This window comes from Paramormyrops kingsleyae, chromosome 6, assembly GCF_048594095.1.
Source record: "Paramormyrops kingsleyae isolate MSU_618 chromosome 6, PKINGS_0.4, whole genome shotgun sequence".
NCBI classification, from domain to species: Eukaryota; Metazoa; Chordata; class Actinopteri; order Osteoglossiformes; family Mormyridae; genus Paramormyrops; species Paramormyrops kingsleyae.
The window spans coordinates 27,133,293-27,149,438 of NC_132802.1; the positions used below are offsets into that span (position 1 = coordinate 27,133,293).

The following is a 16,146-nucleotide window of genomic DNA, read 5'->3' on the forward strand; positions in this document are numbered from 1 at the left end:
GGGCTTGAAACATTGCCTTCTTGTTGTATGTTGCCACGATGTGCCATTGTTTCCATTGTGAAAAAGGTCACTCATGACCTCTTCCTCATGTACAAAATACTTCTGCTGATTTTGCTCTGTCTTCGTTTTTCTTCCTGGCAGAAAGCAGTGGAGGTGATGTGCTTTGTACCCAAAAGATGCAACGACATGATGAATGTTGGTCGGTTACAAGGATTTGAGGTAAAGAACAGTCAAGATGCATGACATAGTGCATGTAACATAGAAGCTAGTAGTTTATTGTCATGACATAAATATGGGGGGGCGGGGGGGGGGGGGGTAAGTAGCAGTAACATTGAACAACATATTAATATCAATGACATATGAATATGCTGTAATGCTTTACATTAATTGCACCACCATAATGCATCTATAACGTGCTCAGAAAATATTCATAAGCAGCTGTTAAGGTATGTTAGAATGTTATGGTATACTTACATGCAGTTTATGAATGTTCTGCGAATACATTACAAAGGTTCAGCTAATGTCCTACAAATGCATTATAAAGGCATTTTGAAGGTGCAGTTAATGTAAAGTGTTACCGAATATGCTGACATTATGATCTTAGGGGGTCAAAGAAGTAAAAATCTACTATATACACTCCTCTCCAAAACTCTCTAAAACAGTCCAATGATGTTTGCATCTGGTGATTGGGGTAGCCATGTAAGGCATTTTATTTCATCCTGATGCTCATGAAATTGCTTAGCACTATATATGAGGGAATTATCATTGTAGAATATTGGAAAATCAAGAGGAACAGTGTTTGCATCATAGAGTGCACTTGGTTCTGCCAAATGGCCTCATATTCCTTGGCTATTATACAAGGATGCAGAGCATGCATCTGACCTCTCACAAGGTGGGTCTCCATCCTTTGTTCTTGTCCAAAAATGAACTCATCCTGATTGAATGAAAAAGGGTGACAAATGACTCATTAGACCATAATACCTTTTTTCAATTGCTCATGGCTCCTGGGTTTGTGTGATCATTATGTGATGACCTTGGATCAAAGCAGTTTGATCGGCGGTGCTGACATAAATTCCTGGTTTGTGAAGCTCACAGTGCACAGTGGCTATGGCTCGCACTAAGTGACAGAGGTGCTGATTCATTTCGGTGGCAACTGGTGAGGCTGGGGATTCGTGATGTTTTGAAATGATCCAGTTAAGCGTCTGTCTACTGTTGGTGAGCTTTGAATTTCAGCCATAGTTATTTGCCAATGCAGTTCTCCATGTTCGGCATATGCTGTAATGATTTTTAAGACCGTTCCCTTTAACATGTTAAATAATCTTGCAGTTGTTGTGAGTGATGCACGTTCAGTTCTGACGCAAACTTTTTGGCCTCTTTGGATCACTGCTATTTGCATCATGTTGCTTTGGAACTTTACATATCAAAGAGCTGATTGTGAAACCTCTTTTATAGCTGACACATGCTGCTAATTATCAATCAACCCAACATGACTCACCTTTGCAGCTGCATCTGTAACTGTGATTTACTTACCTCAAAGCGACTTCAGCTTTCAGGTGGTGTTTCTGTGATTTTAACCTCTGGCCGTATTTCTTTACGTTTTTGTTTCTAACAAGGGGAAGATCACGGCTCAGGGAAAGCTGCTACAACAGGACACCTTCATGGTCACGGAGCAAGACAGCGGTTTCTTGTCTCGCGCCAAGGAGAGACGCGTCTTCCTGTTTGAGCAGATAGTCATCTTCAGTGAACCGATTGACAGGAAGAAGGGCTTTTCACTTCCAGGTTACATCTTCAAGAATAGCATTAAAGTATGTTTACAATTTTTGAAATTAGAAAGAAACCATTCCAATGTTTCGACAGACTATTAAATATTTGTTATAGGATTTCTATGCGAAATTGGTTGTGTAACTAAGTACATCAGTCACTACCCCCATTGGAATTAGCAATGCTTTTTGAACTGCTGCTCTTTGTGTTTCCACTTATTGCATCAAATTTGATGTTAAATGTGAGCACATCCTGGTAGTGCTGGAATCTCCGGAGACCTCGCAGATCAATATGAAAGATGAAGATATGCTTAGGGAAATTCCAAGTAATGCTTGGTGTGCACTACCATGGGGTTTAAACTGCTGACGTGGAGAGAGAGAGAGAGATCCTGAGTCAATATGTGGTTAACATAATCTTGCAACTATTTTACTTATTTCAGCATTTGGAGCTTATTTACAGAATCTACAATAGGTATACGAACATATAGGCTCTGTGTGTCCATTTGCTGTTATATGTTTAGGTCAAATATCAGCTTTAACTGTTATATAACAGGATGGATAAGTAAAAAAGCTATTAAATTTAGTCACTTATCTTTTGAATGTAATTTTACGTAGCACATAATCTTTGCACTCTTTTGTACTGATTGTCATTGAGTCCATTGACTCATGAGTCATCCGTCTCTTGTCACTGCTCATTCAGTACAGAGTGAAAAAGTGAAAAACTTCTTCTCTTTGGCATTAGTGAAATAAGTGGTTACACAGAGATCCTATCTTCATTACTAAGAGTCGTCTCTTGCTTTCTGTAGGATGTTTGTTCCAGGACGCCCCGCCAAAATCCAGTCCCTTATATACTTTATTTCCATATAACCTACCCACATGTTCCCGAAAAGTAATCTAGAGATGATTTAAATACCTAATGCACTGTAAATGCTATATAAGTAGTTCTTAGACTGTATTGTTTAGGGAATAATGAAAGGAAAACAAGCCTGTATATGTAGACATCACTTCATTTACATGGATTCAGTGTAGTGCTCAGCACACAGCAAATTCAAGTTTTGCTTTTTGGAACTTTCTGGAATATTTTTTTCAAATATTTTCGATCCACGATTGGTTGAGTCCACGGGTATGAAACCTGTGGATACAGAGGGCCGATTGTATTTTTAAAAGCTGTTATTATTTTTATTGTGTATAAAACTAGGTCTAGAATCACTTGCACCAAGAATGCAAGCAGCAAAGATTCCATACCTGAATGAAATGACGTATGTGAATGTGTACTCTATAAGGCTTCATAGGAGTGTCTGTGTGACTGAGTTCCGTTGAAAGTTGTTTGCTTTCAAACCTAAGTGATTTTGAATTGCTTGTGTGTAAGCAGCGTACATCTTTACTGGTGAGTGCTTTATCATGTGACCCTGCTTACCCTCCAGGTCAGCTGTCTGGGGGTGGAAGACGGGCCAGATGGGGACCCCGCTCGCTTTGTGCTGACGTCTCGTGGAGCAGATGGCAACACGGTTCGCTCCGTCCTGCAGGCCGTTACCCCTGAGATCCGCAGAGCCTGGGTGAATGACATTGTCCAGATACTGGAGACCCAGCGTAACTTCCTGAATGGTAACGTCTCCGTGTGAAATTCATAGTCTGAAGATAAACCATTTTGTGAGTCATTAGTGCTCCAGTGTGAAACAGTTCTAAAGCTGCTTCATGTGATGCTCATGCTAAATTTACAAATCAGAAATCAAACTGATATCACTCATAGTACATAGACCAAGATAAGCAGGATGGATGGAAGGGTGGATGGTTTGATTATTCGTAGAACTAATATGCAGAAATAAATGTGTTTGGCAGTCTAAAATAATGGAGTTATTCTGCATCCATCCACCAATGTATCAATCCATCCTTCTTCTAACCTCTGATCTAGTACAGTTTTATACGGGGCCAAGATCATATCCCAGTAAACACAGGGCCGATGGCAGGAATACACCTTTGACGGGAAGCCTGTCCATTACATCTCTAAATTATTTTACTTGACCATTTTGTCTAGATATCTCACAGGCTGCTTCAGCTGTGATGAGTGTTTAGCTGAAAGGTAGCAGGCTCTGGGTCACCACACCTTCTCACGCTCATACCTGAGCCACTCCTCCTCCTCTTACCGTTTCTGCAGCCCTGCAGTCACCGATTGAGTACCAGCGCCTGGAGAAAAAGACCAGCAGCCTGGGCCGGGCCATGCGGGACCCAATGGCCGCCGCCGCCGCCCTTCGCCCTCACTCCTCTGCCTCCATTGACAGACAGCGCTTTCCCAGCTTGCGGTCCTACAATGCATCACTGCCGTCCCTCTATTTATCCAGCCACAGACACTCTGATGTGCAGGAGGTGGGTACCTGTTTATGCATACATATAGTGTTAAGGAGCTACGATTGTTAGCCCGATAGTACAATGTACAGTGTGAAGGGGCCCTGATTGTTAGCCTGATAACACACACATGCAGTGTGAAGGGGCCCTGATTGTTAGCCTGATAGTATAATGTACAGTGTGAAGGGGCCCTGATTGTTAGCCTGATAACACTCGTACAGTGTGAAGGGGCCCTGATTGTTAGCCTGATAACACTCGTTCAGTGTGAAGGGGCCCTGATTATTAGCCTGATAGTACAATGTACAGTGTGAAGGGGCCCTGATTGTTAGCCTGATAACACTCATACATTGTGAAGGGGCCCTGATTGTTAGCCTGATAACACTAGTACAGTGTGAAGGGGCCCTGATTGTTAGCCTGATAACACTCGTACAGTGTGAAGGGGCCTTGATTGTTAGCCTGATAACACTAGTACAGTGTGAAGGGGCCCTGATTGTTAGCCTGATAACACTAGTACAGTGTGAAGGGGCCCTGATTGTTAGCCTGATAACACTTGCACAGTGTGAATGGGCCCTGATTGTTAGCCTGATAACACTCATACAGTGTGAATGGGCCCTGATTGTTAGCCTGATAACACTCGTACAGTGTGAAGGGGCCCTGATTGTTAGCCTGATAACACTCGTACAGTGTGAAGGGGCCCTGATTGTTAGCATGATAACACTCGTACAGTGTGAAGGGGCCCTGATTGTTAGCCTGATAACACTCGTACAGTGTGAAGGGGCCCTGATTGTTAGCCTGATAACACTCGTACAGTGTGAAGGGGCCCTGATTGTTATGCCTCCCCATATGTGTTATCACTAGGTTTCAGTTTGTACATACAGCACTCACACAATCTTGGGATGCTTGCTTAATTCTGTTAATAAAACTGTTGCAAATGTATTAGTTTAATAACAAAAGTCCATTGACAAGCAATATTTAACATACCTGCGCATATCTTCAGAACAGACATTTTATTTCTCTCTTTTTATTTTTATTATGTTTTGATTGACTCATTCAGTTCTTGCTATGTTGCTATTAATTGCTATTGTAGGGACTGGCTCCCAAAGGGATACTAAACACAAATGTTTGGTGTTTTATGCTTTTAATTAAAAAGCACCCAGTGAGACTGCTTGTCAATTAACTTTTTAACTCCAAACAGCTCTTTTATAAGTATAATTTGCATTTCAATTTATTTTTAATTTAAATTAATGTTTTGTTTTAAAATACTGGTTGTTTCTAATGTGATATATATATATATATATATATATATATATATATATATTGTAAGCAACTGAACAAAGTAATGATTTTTCTTATGAAACCGATAAATTTGCAATATTTTTCCTGAATCAAGCAAGTGTCCCAAGACTTCCTGTGAGCGCTGTATATTGATTTTGGAAGTATGAATATAACTTAATTGACACCCAGTGGGAAAATTTCTTATATTTTGGAAAGAGTTTGAAGTTGGGCATATTTCACAAATATAATTGTCATATGTAGACCACTGTAGTGAGTATTACTTAAGCTAGACACTGCTGGAATGACAACAATGCATTCCCCAGACAGCCTGGTCACCCCTCCCCTCAACTAATCCCTACTCCTCACACCCCCCCCCAACCTCTACGGCCTCTAGCCCCCCACACACTCTCCCCACCCCTCAAAAAATCTTTTTATAAAGCTCAGCTTTGTGTGACTCAGTGTAATCAGGTTCCCCAGATCTGCATCTGTGGCTGTCCCTTCATGTGTCACCACTAAGTGACACTGCTTCAGTTTTTGTGCAGTTTATCTCCAAATGAAATGAAATGAGGCCCCAGATTATGCTGGTAAGTTTGAAGAAGATCCATAAAAATTTTATATAGTGACTGTGTTCACAAAATCAAGTGTTTTCTGCAGTCACCCTTTCCTTCCTTTTCTGCTACCTAGCACTGCTGCTTCAAATGTTGGTGTGATTCGCCTTGAAATGAAATTTTTGTGTACTTTTTGAGTTACTATGATCGCGAGGTCAAATGTCTTCTGCAGTCACCCTTCCCTTTGATGCCACTAAGAGGTGTTGCCTGGTGTGATTTGTCTCAAAATATGATCTTTCCCTCATGCAATGTGTCTGCAAAGTTTGAAAAAGATCAGTCAAATACTTTCTAAGTTACCACCCTAACATGGTCAAGTGTCTGTGAGTTCCCTTCTCTTTTCAAAATTTGATCAGTTCCAAATCTTCACTGATAAAATGTGTCTGCAAACTTTAAAAAAGGTTAATCAAAGACTATTTTTATTTATATATGCCGATCCTAATCCTAACATGAACAGTCTACTTAAATTCATAATACTTCTTCACTGACTGACTCTAAGCTCTCCATTGCTTTCCCGTTTGTGTTCGTTGTCTCTGCAGATTGAGAAGTGTCGTCCACTAGCATCCCAGCACAGCCACGGACATTCAAAGGGCCAGTGCCTTCCTGCACAGCAGCAAAAGCAGGTACATAGCGCCCCCTGCTGGCAATATGGCAGACATACAACCTGTCAGTTCCATCTCCAATACCTACAAAACAAGTTAAAAGGAAATGCACAATTACTGCAATAACTCTGTATCACAGCCCTGAAGGACTTAAAGTGTTGCAAAGGATGTACATTAAATTCTTTTAATAGACTTAAGTCATTGTACAAGTTTGAAATTCAGTAACAAATCAGTTAAATCTACTATTTATATGTAAATAAATCTTTGTTCTGTTCCATGTGAGGTTAATATGGTATGGTTAAGATTATTAAAGTGCGATATTTTTTTATTTGATTTTGCAATGATAATTATTCAGCTATTATATCTATCAAATCACTTTATCTTGGGTTTTGTATAACAATAATACATCTACCAAGAAAATAGAATGATACATGTGAGTATAAGTAGTTCCAATAGTATTAAAAATTTACAAGGAATTTAAAACCCTTTTGCGGAAAGTTAGGAGCACAGCATGAAATGTGAATTTGCTGTAGAAATGTAGAAAAGGCTGGGAACTGATGAAGGAACATGGTTCCAAAAGTGCAGTGGGCTCATGAGAGCCCAAACCTTTGTTCCTGTGCGTCGACCCTCTTCGAAAGGCTCTACAACCTTTGGCCTTCAGGCCTGCAACTCTGTAGCAGCCAGGCGACTAAATACTCAGTGTCCTCCACCCTCCATTCCTGTCATAGCAAGTTGCTTGACATTTTATCTAATTTATTCAGGACTGATGAGCATGGAACATGACAAACAGGAAGGAGACAGACCCAGGGACGGATGCCAGTGATTCTTATCACTTCTGCTTGTTTTTTCAGAGTGGGGGGAAATTTCACTTGGGAGGGGATTAAAAGTGGCTTTAATGGCCTGTGCTGTTAAATGCTTTGGGTGAAAGTAATCAAATTGCTTTCCCCCAAAATTTGAGAGCAATTGGTTTTGGTGATTTGCAAAAACAATTACAAAATGTTAGCAGTTAATGGGGCGAAGCTCTGTGCCTTTCACATGCTCTGTGTTTCTTCTGATGTTGACCAATTTGTGGACTAATAGTTCTGTAGTGGTTACAAGTGTGTTTATTAGCGCTAAATCTGTGCCCTGATAAAAGTTTGTCACATGGGCAGGTGTTGGAAACAGAAATGCGGTCAGGAATGTGCCTGTTTACCCTGTAGCTTCACGATCAGCGCATGGAGACCCGACAGTGATCTTTGTAAGATTACTGCCATGTACCAAGCTGTGTGACAAAATACAAATGTCAGGTCATCCTCTCTTTCAGCTCCCTCTTAAACCCTTATCTGTAGTTTAAGAAAGAGCAGATCTTTTTGGCTTTCATCAGTTCAGAGTTTGAATAGCGGACATTAATTGTACCTTAGGAAGGGGAAACGGAGAAGTGGGGGGAGCAAGTGATTAAAAATGGCAATTATCTTGTTGATAAGAAGATATGTTAATGCATGAAAAACATGCCGTCACTGTGGAAAAACGTGCATCCACGGATCACAGAGGTGTTTATAAAATCCCCAAATCAGCATCTGCATGGGAGGGGCCCTTTTTCTGTGTTTCCTTTCAGTCCATTTCCTTTCATTATGACTCAACAAGCTAACAATAGCAGACTTTGAGACTACAAGGTCATGCATATATTAATAGAAAATAACCGGGAATTACTCAATGGCACAGAGTGTGTTGAATATAACCATCTCCAATTAATAGATGTGATATTGATTATTTTTGTCTGGCGGCTCACTGAGCTTTATGTGCTTCCTGTCTTCCCCATGCAGTGACCAGGGACAGGTGACCACAGAGTCCCAATAAGAAAAGTGGAGTCTCGCATAACCACTGCCCCAGCACTTTAGTGAGGATGCGAGCAGGTGCGGCTGTTGCGGGACAGACAGCCTGTGAGCTCTGCGGAGACCCAGGCTACAACAGCTAACATGCTGCATCTTGGACAGATTACAGGAGATCCTGTGCCCCTATTATCATGTAATGATGTTGTTTTCAGATTTTTCAGACCTTACTTATTTCCTGACATTCTGGCAAGAGTGATATGTAATGGTGAAGCCAGTCCACATGGTTTTTTATTATTTTTTTTTTATTTTTAGCACGGCCATCTGGCGTCTGCCGCTTTTCTACAGTTTTTGTTTCTCTCCATCTGTTTTTTAAATGGGCATCATGAATTGCTGATGGAAAACCTCATACTGAAATTGGGATGTCATTAAACAGAGGGATCTGTGCATGCATGTGGGTGGGTGTTTCGCTGGGTAATGGAAAGACCTTTTAGCACAGTATTGCACCCACACTATTAGCTAACGCTCTTCAGACTCAGATTCGAGATGCCAATACTGTCATCATATGGACCGGTGAAAAGTAAAACTCTCTCTGCATTTGGTGACAAAGACAATAAATTTATTGGAACTCACATTTGTAATATATTAATGATTTTGGGATTTTTTTGGAAAAGGCAGTGGTTGAAGCTTTTTCCTCCATTGCCATCATGAATTAAGCTTGAGCATGGATCCATGTGGAGATATGGGGGCTCCGGCACGATTGAGAGGGAAGAGCTGGCGGTCTGTAGGCTAGAGGCCCCCTCTGGGCTCCACCTGAACCATTGCATCACAGAACCACATGTGCCCACTGGGTACTTTCACCCATAGTCTAGAAGACGGGAGGACATGTGTTTTCAGTTTGACCAGGAATTCTTTCTTCCATGATTTTTGTTTGTAATAAAACTGGTGAGATAAACAAACAGGCATGTACACACCTTGGTCACTTGATGCTGATCAGTCTTCAGTTTCAACATCAAACTGCCTTCTGTAAGCTCAAAGTCGTGGCGTTTTTGTAGCTTTTAGGACCGAAGTATTAAAAAAATTAAATTATGTCAAATTAGTCTTTTGATCCATTCAAGTTTAAAAAAAAAGATTATGTGTTCAGCCAATTAGAATGTAAGAGTCTTTTTCAAGGACTTAAATTGTTGTACAGGTTTGAAATTCAGTAGCAAATCATTTCATGTTTTGCAGTAAACTGGTAAAACAATTAAATATTGAAAAACTAAATCTCTGAATTTGCTACATAGATGCTGCAAAACAACATAAATTTCGTGCCATTACTTCCTATAAGTAATTTTTTTCTTTTGAGAAACTACAGTGTAGGTAGCAGTTGCTAGCAATTTATGCATAAAGTGTACAGAAATTCCTGTGATTCATTTGGTGATATATGCAGGCAGGAACAGTACTTTTGAATTCATGCGGCATAATAATTTTCAAAGGGAAATAAGTGCAGAGTATTTTCTTGTGCATACTCATTTTGTATTTTTATGGTAAACCATTGATTATAGATGAAAAGACGCAAAAAATATTTTGACTGTGTAGGAATGTCCAGAAATATGTTCTTTTTATGTAATTTAAATTGAACTAAAAGTATGACTGAATTCCAAGGATCTGAAAATGTACCAAAGCCCACATTTCACAAAACATATACAGTATACAATTTACTAAGTGAATGAAAGGATGGAACTCAGTGGAAAAGTTCTCCAAACTTAATTCACATGATTGTGGGCATGCAGTTTGTTTCAGGACCATCACTGGAAGCTTCACCAGCCTGACAGACATTTCCCATTGAATTCATATAAAATAGGATGTTTTCTGATTACTGACAATCATATCTTGAGCTGGAGGTAAACTATATGTTAACTGCTTAAGGTTTTAATTTGTAAATATATTTTTACTGTTGTTTGGCCATATAAAGGCCTGAGAGAAGATCTTTTGGTCTTAAAATAGCTCTATGAAACCTTGTGGGGCATGCAATTGTACCCTTCAGCAGGGTACTTAACCTGAATTACTTTAATGAGTATCCGGCTGTCACCATGACACTGTACTGGATAAGTGCTGTACAAAATGCACGGATGCAGTATGCCACAGTGTTAAAGGGTAATGTATAAAAAATGGGGCATGTTGCTTTTAATTAAAATGTTTGTTAACTAAATAAAAAAACAATACATTTACGTTTATGTATGGTTCCATTGGTAATAATTTCATCCATCCATCCATTTTCTGAAACCACTTAATCCCAAACGCTGTTGCGGGGGGGGGGGGGACCGGAGCCTATCCCGGGGAACAATGGGCGCAGGCGGGAACCAACCCTGGGCTGTCGCCAACACACCGCGGGGCACACACACTCACACGCACACACGCACACTCACACGCACACACTCACACACACACTCACGCACACACTCACACGCACACACTCACACGCACACGCACACTCACACAACTACAAGGCCAATTTAGATTCACCATGGTAATAATTTGTTTGCACTGAATGCACTGAAAGACTACAAGTAAGAACAGTAATATGGGCCCTAAATATACAAAAATAAAACCCCTATTATGCTGTTATTTTTGTTACATATTACACAAATACTGGCAATACGGCACATATAATGAAGCTACTGTTTGATGGTATAAAGTTATGAAATGTATACTACATAACCTTCCTCATGCAAGTACTGGCATGGGCCAGGCAATCAGGATGACCTGAGATATACTTTTAACAAACAAAGGTACAAATAGCCTCTTAATTACTCACATAATTACGATATGGGTCTTAAGATATAATGGGTGTAAGGAAATGATAAATAATATTTTGTTACAATGGCTCAATTGGAGCCACTATTGCCTCACAACTTGGAGTTTCAGAATTCCAGCTCTGTTCTGTGGTTGTGCAATTTTTATATCACACTTTCCTCCCGGAGCCCAACTGGAATCTCTATATTACCCCGAGTGTATGATTATGTGTGTGTGTCCTGTAATCAACTCACATCCCATGTAGGGTGCAGCTCTGCCCTTTGCCTTGGGCTTTAGAAACCTTCCCAGCCCTGACTAAGAGGCTAGAAGATAGGTGGATGAATGATGTTTTATTGCCCCCTAGTGGATAATATCTAGTACATAGGGTACCTAATTCTGGTAATACAGCAATGAGTATATTTAATTATATGCAGGACTCATATAAAGAGATTTTGCATTTTGAAGAATAACCAAGTATTATCTATCTATTAGTTTGTTTGTTCATATTTCAAGCAATGCATTTTGTCTTTAATTCCCGGAAAAAATACCATGTCAGTAATGATTTGTAACTACACAGGCTGCACTTGGGGCTGATTTGATTAAATATAACTTCAGCATTGGACAGTGGCAAGATGAGATGGTTTTATGGTGTTGATCCCCAGGGGGAAATTCTCTTTTTTGCCTATCCCATCTTGCTCTCCGTAGGTGAGAACAAGCTTGGCAAAAAAGGGCAGACACCTCTTGCATCACCCAGAGAGGGGGAGGTTAAGGACTGTGCTGAAGGATCTGCAAACATGGTGAGACGGGGCTTAAACCAACAACCTTCCGATTACAGCCAAAGAGGCTCAGCCCACTGAGCCACGCGCTTACCCCAAAGATGATGAAACGACTGTTCGGTTGATTGACAGTGAGAGTAAAGACTGATCTATATTTTTGTGTACAATCACATGTCACAGGTATGGCGTAGCTGTGTATCCCACGCCTATACGCCTACGCGATACCCTAATGCTTCTCCCCAGAAATGTAACTACAGGCATCAGACTACAGTGTAGGGCACGTAGCTACCTATGATGCAGATTTTGTGCAGAAGTATAAACCAGCCTTAGGAGTGTGTCCGGAAGTGGGGCTCCTGGTATTATGTTTCACAAGGGTCACATCAAAGGAAGCAACCTTCATCGACGTAGGAGCACCAGAGGATCCATCCATCCATCCATCCATCCATCCATCCATCATCTTCCGCTTGTCCGGGGTTCAGGTCGCGGGGGTAGTAGCTTCAGGAGAGATACCCAGACCTCCCTCTCCCCAGCTACCTCTACCAGCTCCTCGGGGAGGACGCCGAGGCGTTCCCAGGCCAGTCGAGAGATATAATCCCTCCAGTGAGTCCTGGGTCAGAGGATCCAATTACTGTGATTTTCCGCCCTTCAGCCATTGTTCAAGCATTTCATAGAAATGATTAAGCAAATCATAATAGGAGATTCATTGTCTTTAATATAAGCCTACATTGGAAATTTACTGGAATTGTCTGGTTCTTTTTAAAGAAACCTATGCATTTGTAAATGTCTTGACATGTTATTAAACCACACTATTCAGTAATCATCTTATTAAAAGGCAAAAAATCTTTAGTTTTTGTGACACAGAATAGATATTACATTACTCTGTACAAATTTGAACAACAGTATTAGCAAATTATTCAGGCATACATCACAAAAATTGAAAGAAAAAATCTTACACATTTGACTGTTTGTAATTGACTTGTCTCATTTTCTTGGCATTTGATTGGCAAGTGGATTATTTACATGACTTTTCCAAACAATGACTTCGTCCTTCACAAAATATAACAAATGCACACCGTGTAAACAAAGGATGTATTTTGAAAATGACAGGAAATTACATAAAATACAAATCATTTAACTGTAAGAATTTTAGATGCATCAACATAATAGTGTTTTACACCTAAACCCATTAGTAAGATTATTTACAAACATTTGTTTCTAATACATAGACAAACATTTTACTTTAAAGTATGCATAAATAGGCTAATTTAAACTGTGATGAAATATTATTCTTGCATTTATCTGTATATTCTGCACAATTCTATTTAAATTACCATGGACTATGGCCGAAATATGCAGGGTGTGAAATTATTTTGTGAAAGATAATTAAATTAAAAACCATTGGTTAACCATCGTTAACCAATTAGAGGATCAGAGGAGTTATGTGACTCGTCCGACAGAGAAAATATATGACGTAGGTAAATGTATCGACTTATATAAATGCGGCATGCATGGTCTGCAATATGCTGCCAGTCCTTGGCTTCCGGTTCTCCACTTCTGGTTCTCTTACTCTTTTTTGATGGCATTGAGCAGAACACTAGCACCCCCCTGTGGTTCCATTGTGGGCTGATTTACCCTGCCCCTCCTATCTTGGTGGGTTTTGACATGCTTGGCCAGGTGATCGCTCCTCATGAACCGCTTTCCGCACTGCGAGCAGCTGAAGCGTTTCTCACCGGTGTGTGTCCGTAGGTGGCGCTGCAGCTCATCTGACCGAGTGAAGTTCTTACCGCAAAAGAGCCAGTTACAGATGAAGGGCCGTTCCCCGGCATGCCAGCGTAGGTGTGCCTTCAGGTGTGACGTCTTCTTGTAGACTTTGCCACACTCGGGAATATGGCAGATATGGATCTTCTTCTTGCCCTGATCCAGGCCGCTGGCTGAGGTCTGGCAGTTGGGACACTTGCATCGCCGGCAGCGACGAGTGGAGCCCAGGAGCGCTTTGGAGCTGCCCTGAAGGAAGGCGGTCATCTGAGGCTGGTGACCCAGCATGAGCTGCCCTCCCAGGGAGAAAGCATGGCTAGGGGGAGAGGGGTTACTTTGTGGAAGGCTCCACCACTGCTGCCCCTCATCCACAGGTCCTCCAGAATGATGGTGCCTGGAAGAGGAGCTCTGCAGGAAGCTGGGGAAGTTCTGACCCGTGCTATTGGGGTGACTGTAGCAGGAGCTGCTGCCTTGTCCCTGGGTGGAAGAAATGACCTTGACAGGGGAGAGATCAATGGAGTATGCAGTGGAGGGCTCAGCAGGGGGGGTAAGAGGCAGCTCATGGTGATGATGGTGATGGTGGGAGTAGGAGCCCAGAGCAGACTGCACATGTCCAGGGAACTGAACCTTAGCTACTGGGAAGGGCATCTGATGGGCAGCGAGGCCAGAGCCAGGTGCTATTTCGTTGCTCCAGAGCTGAAACATGCTGGATGTGGAGCCTACTGCCACCTCGCAGGGGAACCAGGGCCCCTCTGCCCCAGGACTGCAGCCGAGTGGCCAGGACTGGCTGCGCGTGGAGGGCAGGAAGGACAAGCAGTGGGGGCCTCCGTCCGGGGAAGAGCTGGGGGTGCGGTCCTGCCAACAGGCCAGGCATAACATTACCATCAATAACACAAAACCAACTATTATTATATTTGTGATGGTAAAATTTCCTGATAAAGAAAATGCATATGTTTGTTAGTTGTTTTACTAGTTTTTAAAAATATATATTTTATAACCCGAACAATTATATCACACATATATAACACACATTAATCTAATGATAGTTTCTAGTTACATCTAATCACGTTCAACTGATTACCCATCTCTGGCAATGAAAAATTAACTACTGATATGTACAAATAAAGAGTCCACGTTTATGGAAAAGAAGCTTAGATTCATTTATACAACAAATGCTTTATTTATCATTTAAATAAAAAAACGCACGCAACATCGTCTATAACAAAGTTGTCAGTAACTACAAACAAGCTAAGGTTAGGCTTTGAAAAAAGTCCATGATTATAATAAATATATATAAAGAATATTTAAAAAATGTAGACTTCCGTAAGACATACATTCCATTGATCTATTCATTTATTACTTGCCTTTTTCCATCAACAATTTAACAACATTTAAATGCATTAACGCATTTTTAAATTTAGTAAATGTTACCCAAAAAAACTATAAACATACAGAAATCTGTTTAAAATAATTCTGAAGAGTAACATTTGGTTACGTGTAACAAAAACACCTTGATAATTTCCGACTAAAAGTACAACTTCTAGGAGGTATACGTGCTGTTACAGTAGGCAGCTATTGTATTTTAAGACAAAAAGCATAAGATGTACAGAAATGGTCCACAAACCTGTAGGAAGGTTTGCAGAAAGTTGTCAGTCCTGGGTAATGCAAGTGTAGCCATCTGCATGCGCGCGCTTCTCGTTCCTCACCTGCAACACTGGCTGCGTAGGAAAGGCGCACGAGCACGCGCCAGCTAGTAACTATCTGCGAAGAACAGCGCAGTCATCAGGGTCCAGAACAAAAGTGAAACCAAGACCAACAAAAGGGTAACAAACTGAGAAATACGAGGATAATCCCATGTGTTTCTGGAATCGATACATCCAATAAAACGTGTTTAGAGTCTCCGTGCCCGTTACAGGCTTCGCCCTCCAGAAACTTTCCTTAGTCCCTCTGTTTCTCGCAACCAGAGACATTCAAAAGCCGACCCTGCCTTTTGAAGTGTCTGAAGAGCCAATCGCAATAAGTCCTTGAGATCATTTCAAAGGCCGTCTGATTGCGTCGTGTGTTTATAGTGAATAGCTGCACTCTGCGGGGTCCCTCCAGTATGCAGGCAATGGAGGCTGCATGAGGTCGCCCGGCATTTAAGAATGGATGAGTAAAATATTCGGCTAATTACGTAATAATAAAACGACCACTATAATAATAATAATAACAATAATAATAATAATAATAATAGTAGTAGTAGTAGTAGTAGTAGTAGTATTAATAAATGCTACCCAGATTTATAAATTAAACGTTAAAAGAAAGTTCATTCATGTCTCAAGAGAGCCCTGGTATTGCAGCATTGATCAAGGGGCAGTAATAAATCTTTATTTATAATGGTCAGATATGACTTTAATGTTAAAGGTAAAAAACGAGATAATAAACACAAGAAGACGAACTGTAAT

General features: G+C 40.9%; 2 protein-coding genes across 6 annotated transcripts in view; one reads left to right on the plus strand and one right to left on the minus strand.

Annotated features, from left to right (window-relative positions):
* Positions 1 to 10,612, plus strand: part of arhgef25a (Rho guanine nucleotide exchange factor (GEF) 25a) — a 61,983-nt gene extending 51,371 nt beyond the window's left edge. For all 4 annotated transcript variants that reach the window (XM_023844465.2, XM_072712952.1, XM_072712954.1 and 1 more), the window contains 6 exons: positions 142 to 219; positions 1,614 to 1,805; positions 3,185 to 3,365; positions 3,916 to 4,124; positions 6,523 to 6,606; positions 8,388 to 10,612. In XM_023844465.2, coding sequence (XP_023700233.1) covers positions 142 to 219; positions 1,614 to 1,805; positions 3,185 to 3,365; positions 3,916 to 4,124; positions 6,523 to 6,606; positions 8,388 to 8,390 — 747 coding nt within the window. In that variant the 3' untranslated portion in view covers positions 8,391 to 10,612. The remainder of the gene's footprint in view (positions 1 to 141; positions 220 to 1,613; positions 1,806 to 3,184; positions 3,366 to 3,915; positions 4,125 to 6,522; positions 6,607 to 8,387) is intronic.
* Positions 10,613 to 12,764: 2,152 nt separating this feature from the next.
* On the minus strand, positions 12,765 to 15,634 carry sp5l (Sp5 transcription factor-like). Of its 2 annotated transcripts, none has more exons than XM_072712955.1 (2): positions 15,409 to 15,634; positions 12,765 to 14,557 (listed from the first exon to the last, which is right to left on the minus strand). In XM_072712955.1, exon 2 carries the CDS (start codon positions 14,405 to 14,407, stop codon positions 13,511 to 13,513), a length of 897 nt encoding a protein of 298 aa, XP_072569056.1. In that variant the 5' UTR covers positions 14,408 to 14,557; positions 15,409 to 15,634; the 3' UTR covers positions 12,765 to 13,510. The 2 variants fall into 2 exon arrangements, with proteins under 2 accessions (XP_072569056.1, XP_023700238.1); XM_023844470.2 differs by having other exon boundaries at positions 15,327 to 15,634.
* Between the last annotated feature and the right edge of the window lie 512 nt (positions 15,635 to 16,146).

What these genes read in the sequence shown, in the direction of transcription:
- sp5l (XM_023844470.2), bottom strand. Translation starts at nt 15,386, where the DNA reads ATGCAGATGGCTACACTTGCATTACCCAGGACTGACAACTTTCTGCAA. An exon ending in TTCTGCAAACCTTCCTACAG is followed by an intron (nt 14,558 to 15,326) that starts GTTTGTGGACCA and finishes GCCTGTTGGCAG; the next exon opens with GACCGCACCCCCAGCTCTTC.